Raw genomic sequence first — 26,207 nt, 5'->3', positions numbered from 1 at the left:
CTGTAGGCTTTCTATGGTTCTAACCCCAGCCCCCTCAGTAATGTTTTATGGTAGATAAGGTGCGGCATGGTGACACAGTGGTTAGCACTACTGCCTCACAGCACAAGGGACCTGGTTTGATTCCCAGCTTGGGTCACTGTCTGTGTGGAGTTCGCACATTTCCCTGTGGCTGCGTGTGTTTACTCCGGATGCTCCAGTTTCCCCCCACAGTCCAAAGATGTGCAGGTTAGGTTGATTGGCCATGTTAAATTGACCCTTAGTGTCAGGGGGTATAGCAAGGTAAATGGGGTTGTGTGGATAGGACATGGGTAGGATTGTGGTTGGTGCAAACTTGATGGGCCAAATAGCCATCTTCTGCACTGTAGGGATTCTATGATAATATTACACCCTATTTCTAGATTTATTTGCAAACAAGAGACAGGGAAACTATACTGATTTCCTCTCATCACCCATCTGTAAGCAGAAAGTGTTCTGAATTATTTTTAAAGTTTGCAGTGATGTGTTTTCCAAAATCCTCAGTCTATGTGATCCAATTTACTAATATCCCACAGCAAATTTGTGTTATGATTAATTCAGAAGGTTAGTTTATTTCACGTTCAAAATCTGGATGGGGGGAGTGTTTGTAATTTCCCAGTGTGCTAAAGGAGTAAGGAGGAAAGAAAGAGGAGTTTTACAACTATAGATATTAACAGTACAAGGACCACAGAAATGGATATTAGTTCACATGATCTCCAGGGCCAGAGCTCAGAGTCCAGTGAGGAATTCTTTCACATAGGAGTTTGAGTTTGATTGACTGAAGACAGGAGTGTTCACTTTGCAGTTGACACGGATACTATAGATGAAATGGTTACACAGGCACTGGTTCAGTTCTGTAAATAATGTTAGGAAACCTTCCAGCAGAGACAGACCCGGAAGAGTTGAGGAATGGTACCCACTGCTTGTTCAGCTGGGCAGCTAGAGCCCTTTCAGTTGATGTTGAAACAGCAGACTGAGGATTCCTCAATTCTGGAATGCATACAGAGATACCAAACTGGCTGTTCAAGTCACTTGCCCTTCTTTTTCCACAATGACTTCAAAAAGGATGTTTATCCAGTGTCTGGAACTGACTTTGATTTCAGGACTGAAAATAGTCCCGTCTTTAGCTGTTGAAAGAGTTTCCATCCATATTGAGGGTTTAGTGTCAGCAAACTATTGTTTAGGCAGACCCTCTGGCTGGAATTCTCCCATCCCGCCCACCACTGGAATTATAGAAGGGGGGTTGCAGACAATGTGAAATCCTATTGACAGTCCGGCAGGAATTTCTGGCTTTTAGACCAGTGCGGCTGGAAGATTCCGCCTTTTTACTCCAATACAAGGGTGAAATTAAAATGATGTCCCTTGGTCCCCTTTTGAAATGGACCTGTTACGTCCCAGGTGAGCATCTTTACAGCGCTACAGGATAATGAGTTTTGATGTGCGAGTTTCCTGGTTCTGTGCTCGCAAGGACTCTGTGTAATGAGGTGAGAGATTTCACCATCTGTGAAAACAATTTGTTTGATCACGAAGCTCCTGATGGTATCTCCCTGAACATAGAGCCAACCCTGTGATCATGTGACTTGTAGCAGCCATCATTTTTGGTCCAGCAGAAATTCATTCTCTTTTAAACCAAAAAGAATGAAGTTCTGGATTCCTTTGCATGTCCTAGGGACCCAGCAGTAACAAAACTTCTTCTAAGCCCCTTTTAATTATCTTCTGCTTATCTCAATGTTGTACAGTCTTATTATTGTCTCACAAATAGTGGAACAATTGATCACTTGTTGTCTTATTACAGCCTACCATAAGACTTCTTAACCTTCTCAGATCTAGTGAAAATAGTTCTAAATTCTCAAGCTGCTTTTTACTAACTGTAACTAGTCATCCCAGGTCTTTTAGACATTCCCACAGGATCAAGAATAACTTGTGTTCATTCTGGTTCGATGGTTCTTCGATGGAAATAAATCCGATGCATTACCTGCAGTTTCAGTGACAGCAGTTGCTGCAAAGGCAGCAGCACCTATGCCTTAAGACTGGAGACTGCAGTATCATGAGGTCTCATAGTATGTTCCTTTTCAAGTCCACCAGTACAGAAAACTGACCACCTCATAAGTGGACCATGAGTACCTAACTTTGTGATCTGCTGAAAATTCATATGTTCAAGGGAATCCTGCAATAACCCTGATAAATCACTTCAACTATTGAATTCACGTAGACGACCCCTCAGGTATGAAAAGACCTTCTTCACTAGACCCGCAGTACTTTTTGCCAAGACGAGCCAAACAAGTGAATTACAAGGTGTTCTTTTGTTTAAGACCTGTAAAAGCACACTATTCTCTTGAACTGTATCTTTCTTGAGTTTATGTGCAAGTGCTGAGTGAGTACGATAGCAAATCTAAGTAATTGTCTTTATTTAAACTTGACAAAAGCGTGCTAATGTTTATTCAAATTGACCATACACTTAGGGGTTAAGAAACACATATCTTCTTTTTCAAAAATATACTGATTTTGGAAGGGAATTGAGGTTTCAATTCCTGTTCATTGCATGTCCATTAAAGAATTGGGAGCTGCATCCAGAATCTGAACTAATTGGAGTAAATGGAATGAATCTGACATTAAAAGAATAAATTGGAAGCAAGAAGGCAAAAGTTCAAAAGCTGAAATTGTTTACTTAAGAAAAGAGGAGTACAGCAGCAGGCTTCATGTATAGTAACATGAAACAGGAGAATGGTTGGCCGTAATGTGAAATCATTCGTCGAACAGAATAACTTAACTTGGCATAAGTTAGCAACCTTGACCTTTGAACAGCTCAAAGCAGCAGCTGACCAGTTGCAAATTAATGTGAGGAAATAAGCATGAAGAAATGGTGCTGGAAATGGCAAGTGAACATTTCTCCCTTACCCCAGAACTGGAACAAGCAGAAGATATGGAATCCAAAACAAACCAGGTGGCCTAAGCAAACATTTGTCTAAAATTGCAGAGGCTGGAGTTCGAGTTTCAGGCGAGAAAAGCAGAACATGAAAGAGAGAATTACAAGAAAGGAGAGAGACATTTCTGGGAATAAGAGAGAGATGGAGAGAATTCCAGAGGGAAAAGCCTGAGAAGGAATTACAAGTGCAAAAGAACATTGGAATGAGACAGTAAACTGGCTACACTAAAACTGTTTATACATAGTGGAGAATCTGCTGATAATTCAAACAATGCAAGTATTTAAGTTATGAAGAGAGGTTGGATAGGCTTGGGTTGTTTTTGTGGAGCAGAGAAGACTGAGGGGCAGCCTGATCAAGGTGTACAAGATTATGAGGGACAAGAACAGTGTGGATAAGCAGCAGCTGTCCCCCTCAGTTAAAGGGTCAGTCATGAGGGGACATAAGTTCAAATTGAGGGGCAGGAGGTTTGGGGGGATGTGAGGAAAAACCTCTTTACACAGAGGGTGGGGATAGTCTGGAATGTACTGCCATGAAGGATGGTAGAGGCAGGTTGCCTCATATCCTTTAAAAAGTACTTGGATGAGTATTTGGCACATCATAACATTCAGAGCAATGGGCCCTCTGATAGATGGCAGATGGGACTAGGTGGGAGTTTAGATGTGTCTAATGTGTTGGTGCAGACTCAATGTGCTGAAGGGCCTCTTTTGCACTGTTTGATTCTAAGCTCAGAGACAAGCTTTGATTTCTACACAGTTCTTACCCAGTCTGAGTTAGAAGGTTGGGTAGGAAAGTGGAATGGCAATCCGACTCTGATTGGCATTCTTTGGAAGTTCAGGCCTAAAATGTCCCCTCTAGACTGCACATTCTCTGAAGCTCCCATGAAGAGTGTTACTTAGGGAAAAGCAAAAAGCTGCTAGGCAATGTCACATCATGGTGACACTGCATGAGCAAAAACATTTCTATTCTTGTGGATAAAGGACATTTAATATTCTAAAGTTCCACATTTCCACGAACTGATAATGTTTGTATTTTTCAGATTTCATCCAAAGGTAGCACCTTTAGTCCTAAAGTAAGGAAGAAATGTAGAGGCACCAGACCTGGGAACATGAAGCGGAAAATTAGTATGTATATATTGCTCAACATTCTCAACATCAATCAATCTGAGGCACAATTTCTTACCATGAGCTGGACAGAATCAATTACTGATCACATTTTCTGTTTGATTTGTTACATACATTAAGACACGTCTTTGTTTATAGTTCATCTATAAATTCAGCATAACCAGCCATCATTAGATCGCTAATAGCAGAGATGCTCTTATCAATTTTAGAATACACATTTAATTCTGATTTTAGACCTGGATTAGTCAAAGAAGCAAATGGTAAGGGTACCAAATGTAATCTAATATAAGCTACAGCCAATACCAGTGTGTCCAGGGTTTATTTAGGAACAAAGTCATCAATGGAGGTGCAACATTTTGCATAGTAGCAAGACTGCATGTATATCCCATTTGGAGTCCCACTTATACTGTTTTGAGTAGTGCAAGTTTAACCAGATCTGCCAGGAATGACAGACTCGCATGATATGTGTTTTGCAGCTGATTACGAGCTGGTTCAGCTTCAAGAAAAACTGAAGGAGACTGAAGTGGCCATGGAGAAATTAGTATTGAAAATGGGAGGTGAATCAGACAAGTAAGAAATAATAATTTAATATGCTTCAAGTGGTCTTCTCCTAACAATTCAAATATTGCTTGTCATTTTAAAGTACTGAACGTGTGTTTGCTTAAATACAGTGGTTGCTAACAAGATTTTCAAATACATTTTGAAATACTAGGCTCCTAATCCTTAATCAAGGGGTGTCTGAAATAAAGCAAATCCAGTCAATAAAGCCCACACAATACAATTCTTTTATGCCTTCATTCCCACTTGTTAATGTGATTGATTTGTCATAGTCCAAGAAGTCCACGGCTGGAATCGTACCACTTTAGTTTCTGGAGTAACAGTGGGACGTTTGCTAGATGGCAAACCCAACCTTCGGATTAGCTGGACTTTTGGTTACTCATTGCCAGTGCAAGAGAGCGAAGAAGCTCCTCAACCAATCAGGAAGGGCAGGCAATTGTGTTAGAGGAATGATTTCTGTTTGAAGGGACCTGGGCATGTTTTCACAAAGCTTAGCAGCAGTTAGATTTTTCAGGTCACGGTCAAATGTCCTCACTCTTACCAAGGTCTTCAGCTAAGGGATGTGAGGGGCTCCAGTGAGCTGGGAGAAAAAGGAAAATCTTGCCAACCAAGCAGGAATGAATGAAGGAAGCAGGAGGAAGTCAACAGTAGTAGTGTGGTTCCTCCAGTCTGGAGACAGTGTGCCAGGAGGACTCAGCAAGGTGGGGAAAGTGAGTGGTACCTTTCAGGTGTGCCAGGCCCCACATTCTGATTTTCCCAGCTCCTGCTCATTTTAGAACATAGAATGTAGAAAAACTACAGCACAAACAGGTCCTTCAGCCCACAAGTTGCACCGAATATATCCCTACTACCTATAATCCTCTATCTTACTAAGTCCCATGTACTCACCCAGAAGTCTCTTAAAAGGCCCTATCGAATCTGTCTCCACCACTACTGCCGGCAGCCGATTCCACACACCCACCACCCTCTGAGTGAAAAACCTACCCCTGACATTTCCTCTGTACCTACTCTCCAGCACCCTAAACCTATGCCCTCTTGTGGCAGCCATTTCAGCCTTGGGAAAAGCTTCTGAGAATCCACTTGATCAATACCTCTCAACACCTTATATACCTCTATCAGGTCAATAGAACATAGAAAAAATTTTGCCTCAAGTCAACACACTTTGCAGCTCCACTTGTTTCTCCCTATCCAAGCACCTGTTCGTGGCACTGCTACCTACACAGTGGTTAGCACTGCTGCCTCATAGCTCTAGGAACCCAGGTTCAATTCCTAGCTTGGGTCACTGTCAGTGCAGAGTCTGCATGTTCTCCTCGTGTCTGCATGAGTTTCGTCTGGGTGCTCCGATTTCCTCCCACAGTCTGAATGACGTGCTGATTAGGTGCATTGCCAGGCTAAATTCTTCCTCAGCGTACCTGAACACGCGCTGGAGTGTGACGACTGGGGGATTTTCACAGTAACTTCATTGCAGTGTTAATGTAAGCCTACTTGTGACACTAGTAAATAAAGTTAAAACTTTCAATCTCATATCCCCATTTCACCAGTTAACATATACTTACTCTGGGTCTATTGCCCTTTACAGGTGGTGCCCATTGTCCCCTGCACACAAGCCATTCCCGGTTCTCACAGTTACCTGCTTTCTGTTTTTAAAGGAGAAAGGAGCACATAATTTGGTGAGACGCAGAGACACAGTAGATCTCCAGTAACTGGCACCTTGTCAGCCACTGACGACGTGTGCTCACCTGGTCTTGTTGCACAAAGCTGCAGATGTCTGCAATAGGGCTGCTGTGAGGACCTGAGTCTCCCGAGACACTGGCGCTCAGACACATGGAGAGAGCTGTGCTTATAGGCTCTGTGTCGGGGATTCCACCTTCTAGCTGGATCTCAGTGGCCTTCCCTTCCAGCCTATGGAGCAGCATCTGCCTTCTGAGCGGACTAGCTGTTGCCAGTGTTACTCCTGCTGTCAGTGGAGCAGTTAGTGGTGGCAGGCTCCATGCTATAAGCAGGGGTCAACATGCTTGATCTGCAAAAACCCCTCCTGTGCCACTCTGAAAGTTTTGATGTGGAGATGCCAACATTGGATTGGTGTGGGCACAGTAAGAAGTCTCACAATACCAGGTTAAAGTCCAACAGGTTCATTTAACATCACGAGCTTTCGGAGCGCTGCTTCTTCATTAGGTGAGTTTGATCACATGTCTGATGAAGGACCAGTGCTCCAAAAACTTGTGGTTCCAAATAAACCTGTTGGACTTTAACTTGGTGTTGTGAGGCTTCTTACTCTGAAAGTTGGCAGCAGGGAAAGGCAGCTGAAGATGGGTGAAGCGTTAGATGGAGAAACACCTTCCCAACAGTTGGAAATCACCTGTCATGCAAGTGACAGCACCTTCTGTAGCATTTTCTGACCGTATCCAATAACATTTCTCTTGGTCATGGCTGGGACTCCTCAGTGTGACTGAAGCTTGTTACTTACACTGAGAAATTCCTTCCAGCTCTGCACTTGCCTTCTCCAAACTGCCAGGTTGCAGTTACAATGTGGAAATCCTGTGCCATTGGGAAAGAGGACTGATTTGGTCCTTAGATTCCCTTAAGCGCTTCAATGGTTTCCAGCCTTGACCACGGACATTCCCCACTCCATTTCCAGTGAACCCTTAGGAACAGCTGGATGATGTGGGATCACATCAGGATCCCGATCCATTGCCATTATTTACAATGCTGCTGCTCCATCCGCTCCCAAACCCACTTCACCTGCCTGGGAAAATCCTTAAAAGCTGTTTTATGTGAGATGATTATTTCATGTGGGAGAAACCAGTTGCATGTGTTCCCATTCTAACTGGCTCCATACGGGATGAAGAAGATACACATCACTGTCTGATATTCAAAGTGTTACTTCAAAGGCATTAATTCTTTGCAGATACATTTTGATTGAAATTGTCCTGGAAATAACACAACTGAAGAAAATGAGCTTGTAGATCTGATCAGGGCAGAATTCAGATAAACTTTGTTCAATTATTGAATGCATCTTTTGACCGCCTTTATTCCAGTTTTGAACTTCAAAGGAATTATGTTCCTAGTTCTTTACTATTCATTGAGATAGAGGATTAAAAATTCGTAGAAGTTACATGAAACATTACGTACAATTTTATTGTTACAGATACTTGTCCATGTTTAATATTAGTAACAGAGTTAATATAATGCAATTTTAATTATGTTTTATATCTAAGGAAATGCAGTTAAACGTTTTCCAGTTAAAAGAAATCTACAGTCCCAACAGTGCAGATTTTCACAGCAACTTCATTGCAGTGTTAATGTAAGCCTACTTGTGACTAACTAATAAATAAATAAATAAACTTCAATTTTAGAAGGAGGCCTTGACAACAGTCCCATCCAGGTCCTAGCCCCGTAATGCCTCATATTTACCTGTTAATCAGGCGGGTGGCACAATGGTTAAACCTGCTGCCTCACAGTGCCAGAGACCCAAGCCCAGTTGTGGCCTTGGATGACTGTCTATGTGGAGTTTGTACATTCTCCCCATGTCTGTGTGGGTTTCCCCCAGGAGCTCCTGTTTCCTCCCACAGTCCAAAGATGTGCAGGTTAGGTTGATTAGTCATGCTGAATTGCCCCTTTGTGTTGGGGAATTAGTGGAGTGGATACATAAGGTTACAGGGAGGGTGCCTGGGTAGGATTGTCATCAGTGCAGACTCAATGGGCCAAATGGCCTCCTTCTGTACTGTTGAGGTTCTATGAGAAATCTCCTGTGCTGATTTCCCATTGTCTCTTATTCATTGTTAATACACTTGAACTTCAGTTCATTTGTTGACATAGTACTTATCCTTCACTATCTGAAGACAAGAATATGAAAGTGTGTTTCTACAATGTACATCTATAAGGTATTATGAAAATGTACAATGAACCAACAAAGGAAATCTCACCTAAGAAATGAGCTGTAAGGAGGGAGAGTAATGAAGAAAGGGAGAGGAGTTTGTGGAGGACATTTCAGAGCAGATCCCAAGAGGCTGAAGAGATAGCTGACAATGATGGAATGAAGGGAGGGCATAATATTCCAGAGTTCGAGGAACTGAGATTTTTTTTGGCAGGGAGGGGGTAAGTTTGTAGGGCCTTCAGAAGTTATGAGGATAGGGAGAGATTTAAAGGAAGGACAACTTTAAGTCTCAAGCATTGGTATTTTGTGGTAGATCAGTAAGGACAGTATAAGGATAAGCAAGATTTGGTGCAGCAGAGAAAATGAGAATAGGAATGGTGTCTGTTATTCTAGGAAAATTACTATGGTTTTGGCCTTTCTAATGTTCATTTGGAGGAAATTGAAATTAATCTGATATTTGAGTTATAGATGAGTGATTGAGAAAGATGGTGACATGATGAAACTGGATTTCATCAGCTTTGGTGTAGAAATAAAAACCTCATGTCTGCAGATAATATAGTCAAGGAGCACCAAGTAGATGAAGAAGAGAAGCCATGAATGGATTTTGGCCAGGAGGCTGTAGTGTCGTGGGAAACTATAGAAGCTGGTTTGAAACCATTCAGATATGTGGGGATGTCATAACATTCAAGGCTATGAGCCAAGTGCTGGTAGATGGGATTAGATGGGAGTTCAGGTGTTTCTCATGTGTCAATGCAGACTTGATGGGCCAAAGGGCCTCTTCTGCACTGTGTGATTCTATGATTCTATGATATGATGAGAGATGGCCATGGAACTGGGAGATGAAAACATGTTCATGCACGTTAGGAATGGAATCGGAGGTTATCATTGAGGTGATAGTTAGTGAAGACAGAGGAGTCAAAGGGTTTTCTTTCTAGTGGTGGGATGAGGAAACTGATTTTGAAAGGAAGAGGGAAGCAAAGGGAGAGGGAACAATTCTCAGTGTCAGCCAGGACAGGATGATGGGTGAGCAGGAGTTTAGGTCGATTAGGGATTCAATAAGCAAGAGGCAAGAGTCCCGTGATGAACATGGAGAAAAAGGGAAGAGAGATGGGGAGAAAATAGATGTTAGAGTAGAAGGAAGCTGGGAGTATTTTTGTTTAGAAGGCAAGAGAAAATTGAAGACTCCAGCATTTTCCCAACTACTCATGTTAGGTTAACAAGTATATAATTCCCTGCTTTCTCCTCCCCTCCTTTTGTTAAATAGCAGGGTTACATTTGCCATCCTCCATTCTGCTGGGACTGCTCCAGGAGCTACACAATTTTGGAAGATGACAACCAAACTAGTGGACTAGACTCGTAATAAAAATGCCTTTTTCAGCTGTATGAATAAATCTGCTTCAAGTTACCACTATAGATTTATCAAGGGATATACATTAATGCTTATAATAACAGGCAACATTCAGAAATGCTGCTCAGTTTCACTGGTTCATGGAAGATTTTACATTTGTGATGATGCAAGTATGTCTAAGGGGAAACATGAACCAGAAAATATATTTGGAAAACTTAGTGCAGTGTTGAGCACAGTAAGTGTCCGAATTGCTAATTGCACCCAAAGCGGAAGGCCTTCCTGCATTTACCTTTGCACCAGAGCCTTACGTTGCCCCTTTTCAACATTCATCTTCAGCAGGAACGCCAGCCAATTATTCTCCCAGAACATTGCCGAGATCCATTTTACCTCCTATTGCTTGGCTACAATCAATTGGCTCAGTAAAGACTATGCCACGATTTCCTAGCCCATTCCATATGGCAGGATCTTATAGTCCCTTCCCACCCATCCCCCCAGGTTCCTCGGTAACATGACTGGATGACTGGCAAGCAATGTAAATGACCCATTGACTTCGGCAGGACTGGAAAATCCTGTCAGCAGCCAATGGCGAGCTATCTTTTCTGCTGGAAAACTGGCTGCAGGGTGGGGAGGGGGCAGCTGAACACCCTGGCCTGTGGCTGAGACTGCTGCAACAGAGTAAGTCCTGATGTTGGGGCTTGATGAAAAGCAAGCAATTAGCATGATAAAATTCAAAACAACAATGACTTCTTTGACACAGCAAACATCCCAAGGTGTTTCAGCAGAACATTATCGAAAATAATTTGACAAATGAATTTATTTTAATGATGCTGGAAAATCCATAAAATGAAACTAATAAATAAGAATACTATTTTGAGTGCCCTCTACTGATCTATTCATACAGTTTGCAGAATATTTGCATTATTAAGTCTTGCATATAATGTCCTCTAGTGGTGTGCGATGGTGTTACGCTCCCAGTGATATTACTACTGGACAAGTCAATCCCAGAGTGACACTTAGCCTGAATTTTATTTTTTTTTAGAAACTGTGAAGATAAGTTACTGAACAAATTCACAGGAATTTACCGACAAACTTTTAACACAAAGAATTAAACATTTATTAAACAAGAGAAGTTAACAATATTACACGAGGCAAAAGATTAGAAGGATTTCAATATAAACACAAGAAATGATTCAGATATTCACTGTTCCTCCACCCCAGCTAGATCTTTAAGTACACGCACAAATTCAGAAAGATTAACCACATCTATCTCATACTCTAATATTCAGGGTAAGTATGCATTACATGTGAACTCACTGGGGAACTGTCATCAGACACACTGCACCATAAGTACATGACAGAAGTGACCAGATTCTATGATTCTACGGATTTCTGAACAACCTGCCCAGACACTTGTCGCACTGAATCACCTCGTCTCATTGGAACTCTGTCTATCTTAAGAGGATTTCCAATTTTGCACATTTGAAGAACTCGCCTGGGAATTATTTCCAAATGTCATTCTCACTTAGATGGCTTCAATGAGAATCCACCTCTAGGATTTCAAGAATATTTTCCCTTGATGTCCAAGTACTCTCACGCTTCACCTTCCAAGCACGCCTATAATTCTTCAGGAGCAAAAGGATAGCATTTCTCTTACAACCCGCACTATAGAATCACCAACCTTCGGCCACCTTCTCGGGTCTTCTTCACTTCCAGTCTTCTTCCCACAGCTCTTGCTTTAACTTGGAGCTTTTTTCTCTGCTTCCATCATTTATACTCCTTTCATTATCCGTGCCTGGGATTTTCTTCTGGGACCCCTTTCTGTCCCAGTTCCTGGTTTGAGGCCTTCTTGATTTTTGACCATCTCCTTGTTCCTTTCCCATGTCCTGCTTCTTGGGACAACTTCTCTGGAATAGTATCCTTGTAGTTTCTCCTCATTTCACTTTTTTCTGCACATTGTGCAGGCCTGGTTCCCACCGAAAGACTTTGATTTCATTTCATTTCATTTCATTTATTATTGTCACATGTATTAGCATACAATGAAAAGTATTGTTTCTTGCATGCTACACAGACAAAACATACCGTTCATAGAGAAGGGAACAAGAGAATGCAGAGTACAGTGTTACAGTCATAGCTAGGGTGTAGAGAAAGATCAAGACATGCAAGGTAAGTTCAGTCAAAAGTCTGACAGCAGCAAAATCACTGAAATTGCACATGTGCAGCCTTTCTCCAGGAGCCTCAATTCTACATTTTGATATAGCCACAATAGAAGAAGCACCCGGAGGAAACCCATGCAGACAGAGTGAGAATGTGCAAACTCCACACAGACAGTCACCCAAGGCCGGAATTGAACCTGAGATCCTGGCACTGTGAGGCAGCAATGCTAACCACTATGCCACCATGCCACCCTTAGTGCCACCATAGCACCCATGTATATATTTTATATATATATACATGATATATATCCAATGTTGCATTGTATGTCTTTTGATCTTGTAATACATTGTGATTTAGTGGTAGTATGCATGGAATGTGCAGATCAAAGGTGGAAAAACACAGAGCAATTCTACTAAGCACATGAACAAATGACTGGCAGTGCTGGAGATCTGAAATAAAGAGAAGAAATGCTGGTTGTACTCAACAAGTCAGCCAGCTTCTGCACAGAGAGAAACAGGATTACCATCTCAAGTTATGACCTTTCAGTTCTGATGAGATGTTCTTGACCTATAATAGGAACTCTGCTTTTCTATCTCCATAGATGCTGCAATATTGGCCAAAAATTTGTGGCATTTTCAGTGCATTGATTCTTCTGTCCATACTACAGGCCAACTTGCTGTCCAACGTTGAGATTGCATTTCAGTTCTATATAGTTTTGTAACTCTAAACACCACAGTTTAGTGTTATCACTTACAACAACCACAGAATCAGGGCTTTACACATCCAACATGCAGTACTCAGGCAAATCGTACCGTATGATACCTGTATGATTACTCAATTTATTATTCAGTTCCTTATTCATTATAAGAACTTGGATACATCACAACAAACCCATTTGAAAACGGTATATTCAAAGCTCACTTCTCAATTCCACCTTTGATCTGCACATTCCATGCATACTACCACGAAATCACAACGTATTAAAAGATCAAAAGACATACAATGCAACATTGGAAATATATTCATATATATATAAAATATATATATATGGGTGGCATAGTGGTTAACATTGCTGCCTCACAGTGCCAGGGTCTCAGGTTCAATTCCGGCCTTGGATGACTGTCTGTGCGAAGTTTGCACATTCTTACTGTGTCTGCGTGGGTTTTCTCTGAGTGCTCGGGTTTCCTCCCACAGTCCAAAGATGTGCAGGTTAGGTTGACTGGTCATGCTAAATTAACCCTTAGTGACAGGGGAACTAGCAAAGTAAATGCGTGAGGTTATGAGAAGAGGGCCTGGGTGGGACTGTGGCCAGTACAGACTTGGTGGGCCGAATGGCCTCCTTCTGTACTGTAGGGATTCTATGATATCAAGATGGAGACAGGAGAATGAACTTAGCCCATCTCTTTCTCTTATAATTTGTTATCATTGTGATGATGTTTGACCCAGAAGCAGTATAATAGGAAAATTTGTCATTTCTTTGAAATGTCTGTGGAATCTAAAATCGTTTTTAAGAATATATGAAAAGGACCTTTAAGAGCTTGCACCAACTTTAAAGGGATCATTGTAATTGTTGTGGGTAATAAGAATTTGGTGACCCTTGCCCTGGAAGCAGCATCAACAGGAAGGAAGTTAGGAAACAGCCTTTTTTTGCTAGAGGACACAATGGGGAAACTACAGACACAAAAGAGAGTTACAAGCAGAGGAGCTGGAGGGTGAAGGTGATCAGTGCACAGGTGCAGACACAAAGAGAAAGCAAACAGAGATAAAAAGAGGAACACAAGATTCTTGTGAGACAAAGCCACACCTTACTCTCAGGGGGAAAGGAGATAAGAGCTCTTGGAGTTACTGTGCAAGCTGGTTAAAACAATCTAAAGCTGTACATAAAGCTCAGTGACCCAAAAGAGCTGGGTGTTTTCCCAGAAAGGATCAAACCATGAACCAGGATGTTGGTCGGTTTGTTGAAAAGGAATTATGGGGAAAGCTACACCATCACTGTGACCAGAGGAAGAGCAACTTTGTAGAATTGTGCATTGTGATTATAATAGAAACATAGAAACATAGAAGATAGGAGCAGGAGGAGGCCATTTGTCCTTCAAGCCTTCACCACCATTCATTATGATCAAGGCTGATCGTCCAATTCAATAGCCTAATCCTGCTTTTTCCCCATAACCTTTGATCCTATTTGCCCCAAGTGCTGTATCTAGCCTCCCCTTGAACACATTTAATGTTTTGCCATCAATTACTTCCTGTTGTAATGAATTCCACTGCCTTACCACTCTTCGGGTGAAGAAATGTCTCCTCACCTCCATCCTAAATGGTCTACCCTGAATCCTTAGACTGTGACCTTTGGTTCTGGACTCCCCCACCATTGGGAACATCCTTCCTATGTCTACACCTGTCTAGGCCTGTTAGAATTTTATAAGTCTCTATGAGATCTCTCCTGAACTCAAGCGAAAACAATCCTAACCGAGTCAATCTTTCCTCAGTCCTGCCTTCCCTGGAATCAGCCTAGTAAACCTTTGCTGCACTCCCTCAAGAGCAAGAATATCCTTTCTCAGAAAGGAGACAAAAATGCACGCAATACTCTAGATGTGGCCTCACCAAAGTATAATTGCAACAACACATCCCTGCTCCTGTATTCAAAATCTCTCACAATGAAGGCCAACATACTATTTGCCTTCTTAACTGCCTGCTGTACCTGTATGCTTACCTTCAATGACTGGTGCACCAGGACACCCTGGTCCCGCTGCACACTGCCCTCTCCAAATTTACAGCTATTCGTAATAAACTGCCTTCTTGTTTTTGCTTCCAAAGTGAATAACCTCACATTTATCCAAATTATACTGCATCTGCTATTGATTTGTACACTCACCCAACCTGTCCAGATCACTCTGAAGAATCTCTGCATTCTCGTCACAGTTCATCCTCCCACCCAACTAGGTATCATCTGCAAACTTTGAGATGTTACATTTTGTAATTGGGGGCAAGATTGGGGGAAAGGCAAATTGTGCGGAGGGTGTGGAGAGTCTGCAGAAGGATCTAGATAGGCTGGGCGAATGGGCCAGGAAATGGCAAATGGAATTTAATGTTGGCAAGTGTGAGGTGGTCCACTTTGGTAGGAAGAATGGTAGGAAGGACTATTACTTACGTGGCGAAAAACTGCAGCAGGCGACGGTGCAGAGGGACCTCGGGGTCCTTGTGCATGAGTCGCAAAAACCCAGCTTGCAGGTGCAGCAGGTGGTCAGGAAGGCAAATGGGATGCTGGCCTTCATAGCGAGGGGGATTGAATATAAAAGTAGGGAGGTCTTGCTGCAGCTGTATAGGGCATTGGTGAGGCCGCAGCTGGAGTACTGTGTGCAGTTTTGGGCGCCGCACCTGCGCAAGGATATTTTGGCCCTGGAGGGAGTGCAGAGGAGGTTTACTAGGCTGATACCGGAGTTGAGGGGATTGAGCTATGAGGAGAGGCTGAATAAACTAGGCTTGTACTCGTTAGAGTTTAGAAGAATGAGGGGAGATCTCATTGAGACGTATAAGATGATGAATGGGATGGATAGGATAGAGGTGGAGAGACTCTTCCCGCTCAAAAAAGACAGTAGGACTAGGGGGCACAGCCTCAAGATAAAGGGGAGGCGGTTTAGAACGGAGTTGAGGAGGAACTTCTTCACTCAAAGGGTGGTGAATCTCTGGAATTCTCTGCCCGTTGAAGTGGTGGAGGCTGCCTCGCTAAATATTTTTAAGAAGCGGGTTGATGGGTTCTTGTTAAGAGAGGGGATTAAGGGTTATGGGGAGAGGGCGGGAAAGTGGATTAAGGGTTATGGGGAGAGGGCGGGAAAGTGGAACTGAGCCACAACAGATCAGCCATGATCTTATTGAATGGCGGGGCAGGCTCGAAGGGCTAGATGGCCTACTCCTGCTCCTATTTCTTATGTTCTTATGTTCTTATGTTCCCTCATCCAAATCATTAATATATATTGTGAATAGCTGGGGTCCCAGCACCTGTGGCACTCCACTAGTTACTGCCTGCCAATTTGAAAATCACCCATTGTACCAATGAAACAGAAAATTGAAAGCTATTGTTGGATAGAACTCCTGACCTATCCTGTGTCAATAAAGAACAGCATATCATGGAAACAGTATCAATAGGAAGGAAGTTAAGAAAGAGACCTTTTTTGTTGGACGGCACAATGGAAAACTACAGACACAAAGAACAGCTACAAGCAGAGGAGCTGGAGGGTGAACGTGGCCAGTGCACAGATTCAAACACAAAGAGAAGGCAGATAGCGATAAAAAGAGAAAAACAGAATTCTTATGAGGAGAAGAATTGTCTGTAGCTACATAGTGCCACATCTGTGTGAGGAATGATGTGAATGTTTCTGGCTACATAAGGCACACCCTTGTTGTACTGACTGCTTAAAGTGAAATTTGTCTTTTTATTTGAAGCATCATTTATCTGTTAATTCATTAATTTGCATTGTTTCTGACTAATCTAAAGTAAAAGTTGCAAAATGTGGAATCTTGTTGCTAATTTATCCATGTGGGGACTCAGACAATAAGTTTGGTTACTTGTTCTGGGTTTCTGCATGGCGATTGTAACACCGTGGTTACACAATCCATTAATGTGCTTCAATCACTTTATTACTACAGTGATCTAAACTATATCCATAGAACCTCAAGACATGATGAATAACCTTTAGGTTCCTACATTCCTCATTTTGCCTTAAGCCTATTTGACAAAGCATCCATGTACAACAAAGGTGAGAGTTATTTTAAAACTTCAAGGGCCGATCCCACAAATCATAACACATAGGAGCAGAAGTAGGCCATTCAGCCCATCCAGTCTGATCTGATATGATAATCCTCAACTCCACTTTCCACTATTTAAATGCAAGTCTTTCTTGTTAGGCAGGACAAAGAACAAAGAACAGTACAGCACAGGAATAGGCCGTTCAGCCCTCCAAGCCTGCACCGATCATGTTGTCCCATCTAGACCAACTGCTTATATCTGTCTATTCCCCGTTTGTTCATGTGCCTATCAAGATAAGTCTTCAACTGGTCAACATATCTGCCACAACCACTTCACTTGGCAGTGTATTCCAGGCCCCCACCATCCTCTGTGTAAAAAACCTCCCCCACACATCTCCACTGAATCTTTCCCCCCTTATTTTGTACTTGTGCCCCCTTGTAATTGTCATTTCTGCCCTGGGAAAAAGCTTCCAACTGTTCACCCTATCTATACCCCTCATAATTATATTATCTTCTATCAGGTCGCCCATCACCCTCCATCTTTCCAGGGAGAACAATCCCAGTTATTCAATCTCTCCTCAAATTCCCAACCAGAGCCAACAATGCAAACAGAATCCATAATTTTGAAAATGCAAGTAGAGAAGTAGATGGAAAACGGATTATTTTAAACATTAGGAAAGCTCAATGGAATGGGATTAGTTGTGAGACCATTAGGGAATCTAACACAGGCAAACTGGCTGAATGACTTTCTTCTGTTTCTGTAATTCAATGTAGTGGGAGTATGTTAAGGGTTAGCATACTTTCTTCTTCACAGTGACCATCTCCAACAAGAGACTCTAACTAATCATCTCCCCTTGACATTCAATAGCATTACCATCACTGAATCCCCCACTATCAACATCCAGGAGGTTACCATTAATCAGAACCCGAACTGCACCAGCCATATAAATACTGTGGCAGCAAGAGCAGGCAGAGGCTGAGAAATTGGTAGTAAGTAACTCACCTCCTGACTCACCACACCCTTTGTACCATCTGAAAGGCACAGACAGAAATGTGATGGAATAAACTTGCCTGGATGGCAAAAACTCAAATTGGACACTATCTACAATAAATAAGTTCACTTGATAGGCATCCCTTCCACCATCTTCAGCATTCAGTCCCTTCATCATGGATGCATAGTGGCTGCAGCATGTAGCATCTAGGCTCCTTTTGGCAGCACCTCCCAAACCTCAACTACCAAGAAGGACAAGACAGGTGCACGGGAAGGCCTCCAAGTTCCCCTCCAAGCCACACACCATACTCACTTGGAACTATATTGCCATTCCTTCACTGTTGCCAGGTCATAACCGTGGAATTCCCTTCCTTACAGCAATGAGGGTGTTCATACAACACACGGACTGCAACAGTTCAAGAAAACACCTCACCACCATCATCTCAAGGGTGATTGATTAGAGATGGACAAAAAGTGCTGGCCTACACAGTGATGCCCACGCCCTATGAACTAATAAATATTTTAAAAAAGTCAAATCCTGCTTGGCTCCAGGTTTCTCCTAAGGGTCAATAACAATCCCTTTGTGATTAAAAAATAATCCCCTACACTCTTCCCTTGGTTTGTCAGCACTGAGTTTGATCATGAGTTCATGGGTTTCTTTGTGTCAAAATGGACGCTGTCCATGCAGTTATCACCTCCCTCTCCTTTCAGCTCACTCATTCTAACCATGAGCCACCATCACTTTGCAGCTTCTCTCCGTCTCCAACCCTATGCTCTCTCCAATTATCTAAGCTTTTTCCTTTAAAGCTGTATCCATGTGGAATAAGTGAAACAGTATTTGGGGATGGTGCAGGTAATGTTCTCAAAGTAAATGACTGAACCATATCTTGACAGGATGCCTTTTTTTTGTATGTGTTGAAGGATTACGAATGTTACCACTGATCAGGAAGAAAAGTTACTGAGACATCTGAAGGAAATCACCAGAGTCATTAAAAAGGGGAAACTCATTGAAGACATCAGCCCTGAGAAAGAGGCAGAGGAAGCCCCATACATGGAGGATTGGGAAGGTAGAGAAAAACCTCTAACACTTACAGCATGTACAGCAACGAATGCATGTTCAATAAACTAATTCAGAGTAGGTATATTGAAGCAGTCTACTGGGAGGTTTGCACTATTACTGAATATAAAGGGCCTCTTTTCTGATCCCACAGTAACCACACAAGGGCTGGAGAATAGTTAGATTTTGTTTGCAATACAATGGTCTTCAGTCAGCATTGAACTCGAGTTCCCAGTCTAGATTTGCCTTTTCAAATTCCATATTACTTAGAGGGTGCCATATAACACACGCTGACAATCCTTAAAGAGCCACCTACCAGAATTAGAATTAAAAATGATGCAAACACGTAAGTCGTCATATGTGGGGAAATGATGAAGTAGCGCACCATAGATAAGTGGACGAGGCATCCTGAGGTTTGCTGTCAGGGGAGCTGTGGAGGGAGCCAAGAGGGACCTGAGTTTGCTGTTGAGGTGGGTGGTGGGGAGGTGGAGTTTGCTGTGGGGAGGCATGGGGTAGGAAGATTGCTTGGTCTTTGTTGTCATGGTTTGGGGGAAGGAAGGAATTTCGGGTGTGGAAGTGGGGGATCTCAGGAGTGGGAACAGTGGCAATTGTGGTTCAGTCAATGCTTAGGGTTGACAAATCCAAGTTGACAGAGCAATCAGAAGCAGGTGGTAGTCCAGTATTTGCATTTTGCTTTAGGTGTGGGGATAAAGTACACTTCTCGTGTACTTTACCAATATGACACAGTGTGTACATGCTTCCTAACCACTATTTGTGGTCTTAACATGCAGGGTAGCACCAAAAAGGGAGACGGTAAATGGCGTCTTTTAACCTCAGAACTTACTTTAGTGGACAGCTTCAGTTTATAAATTCATTGACACGTGCTCACATCTTGTTTGAAATAGGAGCATGTGTCAATGAATTTATGAACTGAAGCTGTCCGCTAAAGTAAGTTCTGACCGCAGGGAGGTTAAAAGACGCTATTTACTGTCTTCTTTTTTGGTGCCACCCTGCATTTTAAGGCCACAAAACAGTGGTCAGGAAGCATGTACAAAGAACAGTACAGCACAGGAAACAGGCCCTTCAGCCCTCCAAGCCTATGCCGCACATTGGTCCAACTAGACCATTCGTTTGTATCCCTCCATTCCCAGGCTGCTCATGTGACTATCTAGGTAATTCTTAAACGATCCCAGCGTGTCTGCCTCCTCCACCCTACTTGGTAGCACATTCCAGGCCCCCACCACCCTCTGTGTAAAAAACGTCCCTCTGATATGGGAGTTATACCTCGCCCCTCTCATCTTGAGCCCGTGACCCTTTGAGATTGTCACCTCCAACCTGGGAAAAAACTTCCCACTGTTCATCCTATCTATACCCTTCATAATTTTGTACACCTCTATTAGGTCTCCCCTCATTCTCCGTCTTTCCAGGGAGAACAACCCCAGTTTACCCAATCTCTCCTCATATCTAATACCCTCCATACCAGGCAACATTCTGGTAAACCTCCTCTGCACTCTCTCTAAAGCCTCCATGTCCTTCTGATAGTGCGGCAACCAGAACTGGATGCAATACTCCAAATGTGGCCTAACCAGCGTTCCATACAGCTGCAACATCAGACTCCAGCTTTTATATTCTATACCCCGTCCTATAAAGGCAAGCATACCATGTACACACTGTGTCATTTTGATACAATACACAAGAAGTGTACTTTATCCCCACACCTAAAGCAAAATGCAAATACTGGACCTACCTGCTTCTGATAGTTGTGTCAACTTGGATTTGTCACCGCTAAGCATTGACTGAACCACAATTCCCACTCCTATTTCAAACAAGATGCACTTCAAATGCCTTCTTTCAATATCTGAAACAAAATTATAATTCAATTTTCATTCGGTTTTAATGCCAATAACTTTGAATTTCTTTCCGAAAGCTTATCCTGAGGAAACATACCAAAATTACAGTGAATCAGAATGCAGCTGCCAGTGTGACACCTACCCCAATTACGCTGAGTCGAATGAGCTTTCTGCAGAGGAGTTGGCGGAACAAATAGACACCATGGACGATGAGCGTCCCTCAAGTGAAACAATGGAAGACGAAACTAGACAAAACAAAAAATATCAAACATCGGATCAGCAGACGAGCACACAGATTGGTGCGGGTAGCTATAATGACAGCATTGAAGTGGAAGAACTCCAGTGTGGAGACTGCAAGGATTCTGACTACGGAAGTGATAACCCAGCTATCATAGCAGAGAATTTCAATATCAGCTTTGAGAAGCTCAGTGATGTCAATGACCAAGTCCGAGATGAATCTAATGTGGATATTTCTGTCAATGAATGGCAGCAAAATGTTACTTACCAAGATAAAGGTGTACTGCGAAAGCGCATCAAAATGGTACAAGAGTGACTAGTAAGAAGCATCATCATTAAGATGGTATGCCTTTGGTATGTATTAGCAGGCTATATATCAGGTCTTCCAGAGAGGGCTCAATTATACAGTAGACAGGTACCTTCTGACGTACATTTTATTCTTCTCCAGTGTTTTGTCTTCCATAGTTGTTAAGAAAATCTATTTTATCCTATGTTAGTCTGGATAACCCTTTTACCTAGACATTCCTATTTTTTAAACCCTCCTGTTTTGCTCTATCAACTTTTTTTATTCCATTCATGACAATAAGTCGTAGTAAGGTTACTTAGTGAAAGGGAAAACGTATAGTGTTTTCACCTGTGCTGCAAAATGCAAGGGGGGTGTGCAATCTTACCAAAAAAATTCTCAGTGCCGAACGAACATGGAAATGGGAGAGAATCTCAGCTATTTTTTTGGGTGAGCTCTCAGACGCAGTCGTACAACACTTAGAAAGAATATCAGTAAATTGTGATTCTCGCCAGTAGGAGGAATGAATACATTTATTACATTCTGATTCTCAGTAGTTATGGGGTAGAGGCAGAAAACACTGTTGGATTAGATTTGCAACTTTTCAAACTAACTGCTCTGTCATTCTCTCACTTGAGCCTGCCTAGTAAAGAGGCTTGGAGGGAGCAGCCCCTGTAAACCTCACAACTCTTAACTATTTAATGCCCTTCAGGGTTACTTACAAATGTCTATGCGTGACATTTACTCTGAGTAAATTCCAGATTCCCTTGATCTGCTTTTTCACAACTAGACTTAATAGAAATTAATGAATAAATTTGACATTTAGAAAAGTTATGGAGTTCCTCGATTGGGGACTCCTTTAAAAAGAAAGCTCTTTATTGTTCAGGGTGTTCCTTTTTAATCAGACCATCAATAAACTAGCTCACCTTCCACATATACCCCATGTTATGGGGTTTGTTCAGCACTTTACCAGCATAGATCCATCACCATCATTCTGTCAGTCACACTTCAGCAATGCACCAGGCCAACAGTTCGCACCTCAGCTTAAGATCCGTTCCTCCAGATGTTTTCTTGAAAAAGAAACTGGTATTGATTTGAAGATGCTACGCAAGGCCAGCTCGTGGAAACAAATGAGAGGAATGCAGCACTTTGAATGGAATTCTGTAAATAGTGGGGGCAATGTTAACTCCAACCCATGTGAATCTGCCAGCATTATCAGCTTGTTTTACACACAGTCTTATTATTGAAGTCAATAAACTAATTTCGGGCAGACTGACACCAACCAATGCTAGGCACATTCTGTCCAGTAAGTTTAAAATTATCCCTATGCACCAGTTCTGTGAAATGCTGCCTTTAGAGCTGTGATTATTATTTGATTAGGTATGAAATACACAGCAAGGTAATGAGTAGATCCCTGGTCCCACAATGATCTCTGCATCACAGTTTTGTAATCTGGATAAATGTAATATCTGTTTATTTCCATAAGTTACAGCAGGAATAAGTAATGTGCTTGCTTTTTAAAGGCTGCATAATTTAGGGGCTAGCCATTGTCATGCCTTAGAGTAGGCTATTTCCTCAACTCACCTTTGCTTTTGAAACATTGGATTGTGTAACCACTGCAACTACAATAAACATGATTAACTGTAACCTTGTTCAAAAGGGTGTGTCATACATAAAATCCCATTGTAAAATCTTCAGTGTCTTTATTCCATAGACTGTCATAGGCTGTGGTCAAACCCCAGATAAATAACCAGCGTAAGCTCGCCAACATTCTTGTACATTTGAAAGTGCCATTTCTAATAAGTCACATTATAGTCACTTTGGGCCTTCAGCATATTTTAGAACAAACACATATGTGCCCCGCAGTGAGAATCAGTGTGGATTTAAAATGAACGGGGGCTCAGAGTCAGAGCGGATTTAGAAAGGATTCCCAAGAAATCCTGCTAAGGTTAAAGATGGACCATTACCAAGTCATTAATCAGATGCCACATTTAAGCAGAGGACGCAGATAAGTCAATTAACAGGCCATAGGCCATTCTAAGTGTCCCTTTAAAAAAAGCACTTGTGATTTATTAACAGCCTGTTTTAATTAGTCAGTTTTATGGGAAATAATTTTGTCATTGAAACACAGAATATGTGCTTCATTTTCTCTCCATCAGAAATAGTTCAGTCAAATATTGGGTACGGCAGCATTGTGGTCATGTTATTGGGCTGGTGATTCACTGTGTTGGATCAATGATACAGAGACGTTTGGTGGGATTTTGTGGCCTCACTCGTCCCGAAACCATAAAATCTCGCCCGACGTCAACAGCATTGTCTGCCACTCGCCTACTCCGATTTCCATGCTGGGTGGGGCGGTATCATTCCAGTCATCATTTCAAATCACATAAAGGGGAAATCAACTCGGACTACAGCAGCTGGTGCAACTGTCTCACAAGGTCTTTGGGAGAGAGGTTTGCAAGTGGAACTTCAGCCCAGGTTTTCTGATGTGATGTTGGAGTTCTGGAGCCTGATTTTACCATTGTGTTGCGCCCGTTTTCAGGCGTGAAAACTTGGTAAAGTCAGGCGCGAGGTGAGTAGTGTGATCCACATCCACCTCCGCACCAGTCCCCCCTTTACCAAGGCCCAAAAATGGCCGCAATCGGGACTGCGCCCAAAATGGGCATGACCGCCATTCAAATATAGTTGCATGCATTTAAATTGACTTAATGGGCTGCACTTCCCCCTTTCCCACTGTGTTCATCCATCCAGAATTGATGGAGAATTGATTGATGGACCCTCAGAACGGGTCCAAAAGTCGGATTTGAAATACTCCCAGATTCAAGTTCACCCAGCACTTAGAATCAAAATGGCAAAACAGGGCCCCTGAAATGCAGGAGACCAAGAGGAGGAATGGGATGCTGTTCCACAGAGAGCCAGGGGATCCTCAAGATGGATCCTCCATAAGGAATAGAAGCACACAGCCTAGGAGGGCAATTCCTGCAGTCTGGCCCTGAGTACTGAGTACTCACGAGAGGCCCTGGGCACCAAGTTAATTGAGTGATATTTCTTACCTATTGTACCACAAACAGAGCCCTTCTTCTCACCTCTCAGCAGACCCACCTCTCTCAGCTTCCACATCACCCAAATGCATTGCAGCACACTCACTGATGTTATTCTCACTCTCCGGGTTGCAGGGAGCAGTAGAGAAACGACAGGCTACAGGCACATCTTCTTTAAGATTGTGCTTCACACTATAGAGCCATGATGTGGAGATTGGACTGGGGTGGGCACAGTGAAAAGTCTCACAACACCAAGTTAAAGTCCAGCAGAAACCAAAAGAGAAAATGCTGAAAAATCTCAGCAGGTCTGGCAGCGTCTGTTAGGAGAGGAAAGAGCTGACGTTTCAAGTCCAGATGACCCTTTGTCAAAGTTAAAAGGCATAGAAAGTGGGAGATATTTATACTGCAGGGTGAGCGAATAAAAGACGAGTCATAGCCACAAAAACAAGGGGAAAGGCTGCTAATAGCAGCCCATAGAGAAAATTGATGTGAATGGCCAAACGGCAGAGAAGCTGAAATCAGACGGTAAGGTGTGACAGATGAATGTATGGGGGGAAATGGGTGGGAGAGAGGTAAAATTGAAAAAAAAAGGGGAAAATGGAAGCAAAGGGGGAGAAAAGGTAAGGAAAAGAGTGAAGAGAGGGATAATCATAGGATAAAGAGGCATGAATGGTCTCAAGCCAGAACAGTTAGTTAATCACACTGTACCTGTAATGACTTGATTACTAACCATTCTTCACATTCCATTCTGTAATTATCTTGCAATTGTGTCTTTGTTTATATATGCCATGTTTGTGAACCTACTTCCACTCACCTGATGAAGGAGCAGCTCTCTGAAAGCTCATGATTCCAAACAAACCTGTTGGACTTTAACCTGGTGTTGTGAGACTTCTTACTGTGCCCATTATAGGGCCAGCAGTGACTGAGGTCATTGCATCCAACATCATCAAGAATATTCAGGATAGTAGTATGTTCCTGACTTACCCACCTTATCCAATCCCCACTTCATTCTCATTCTGCTATCTGGCAATGAAGTGCAAGTCACAGATGCCATGATCATGGACCTCCTGCTTTCTAGCTCAATGCTCTATCTTTATCTTAACCCGTACCTCCTGCTTTTGTTGCTTTCAGAAACCCAAGATCTGCCACCTGGTCAGCCAGTACTACACCCCATGTAAAGGACACAAGCAACTGTGGACCACTGCAGAAGAAACATTGTCACTTGATCTGATACTCACAGTCAACAGTTCAGTCATTGGTGTTGTGGGTACTTCAGAGGGTAACAAACATCAGCGCACAGTGAGTCACTGCACAAATGGGCTACAGCAGGGACACAAAAAGGGCCGCATGTATACCAGTTCACCCCAAGGGCAAGGTCACACATGGGTTTTCTGCAGAGAACTCAGATGAGAACATTAATTTATAAGACCCTTGTCAGACCCCACTTGGAGTACTGTGCGCAGTTCTGGTCGCCTCACTACAGGAAGGATGTGGAAGCTATTGAGAGGGTGCAGAGGAGCTTTACAAGGATGTTGCCTGGATTGGGAGGCATGCCTTATGATGATAGGTTGAGGGAGCTAGGTCTCTTCTCCCTGGAGAGATGAAGGTTGAGAGGCGACCTGATAGAGGTTTATAAAATGTTGAGAGGAATAGATAGGGTGGATTCTCGGAAGCTATTTCCCAGGGCTGAAATGGTCGCTACGAGAGGACTCAGGTTTAAGGTGCTGGGAAGCAAGTACCGAGGAGATGTTAGGGGAAAGTTTTTCACTCAGAGGGTGGTGAGTGAGTAGAATCGGCTGCTGTCAGTGGTGGTAGAGGTGAACTCGCTGGGGTCTTTTAAAAGACTTCTGGATGAGTATATGGGATCTAATGGCATTGGGAGTTACAGATAGTTCTATGGCTTGGTTGGTATAGATGTGATCGGCGCAACTTGTGGGCCGAAGGGCCTGTTTGTGCTGTAGTGTTGTATGATCTATGTTCTATTGGGTGGTGTACAGGAGAATGC

The 26,207-nt window shown here is 42.7% G+C and overlaps 1 protein-coding gene across 1 annotated transcript in view; it reads left to right on the top strand.

Moving 5' to 3' along the window:
* LOC145343807 (protein RIC-3-like) overlaps positions 1 to 22,852 on the top strand; it is a 66,314-nt gene extending 43,462 nt beyond the window's left edge. Inside the window, exons 3-6 of the mRNA XM_080190174.1 lie at positions 3,979 to 4,063; positions 4,540 to 4,633; positions 18,656 to 18,801; positions 20,719 to 22,852. Coding sequence (XP_080046300.1) covers positions 3,979 to 4,063; positions 4,540 to 4,633; positions 18,656 to 18,801; positions 20,719 to 21,194 — 801 coding nt within the window. The 3' untranslated portion in view covers positions 21,195 to 22,852. The remainder of the gene's footprint in view (positions 1 to 3,978; positions 4,064 to 4,539; positions 4,634 to 18,655; positions 18,802 to 20,718) is intronic.
* Positions 22,853 to 26,207: the final 3,355 nt, after the last annotated feature.

Source organism: Carcharhinus amblyrhynchos, chromosome 6 (genome assembly GCF_965287045.1).
Source record: "Carcharhinus amblyrhynchos chromosome 6, sCarAmb.v2.hapA, whole genome shotgun sequence".
Lineage (NCBI taxonomy): Eukaryota > Metazoa > Chordata > Chondrichthyes > Carcharhiniformes > Carcharhinidae > Carcharhinus > Carcharhinus amblyrhynchos.
Note: the sequence above shows the minus strand (reverse complement) of the source record. Positions and strands in the feature narration are given on the sequence as shown.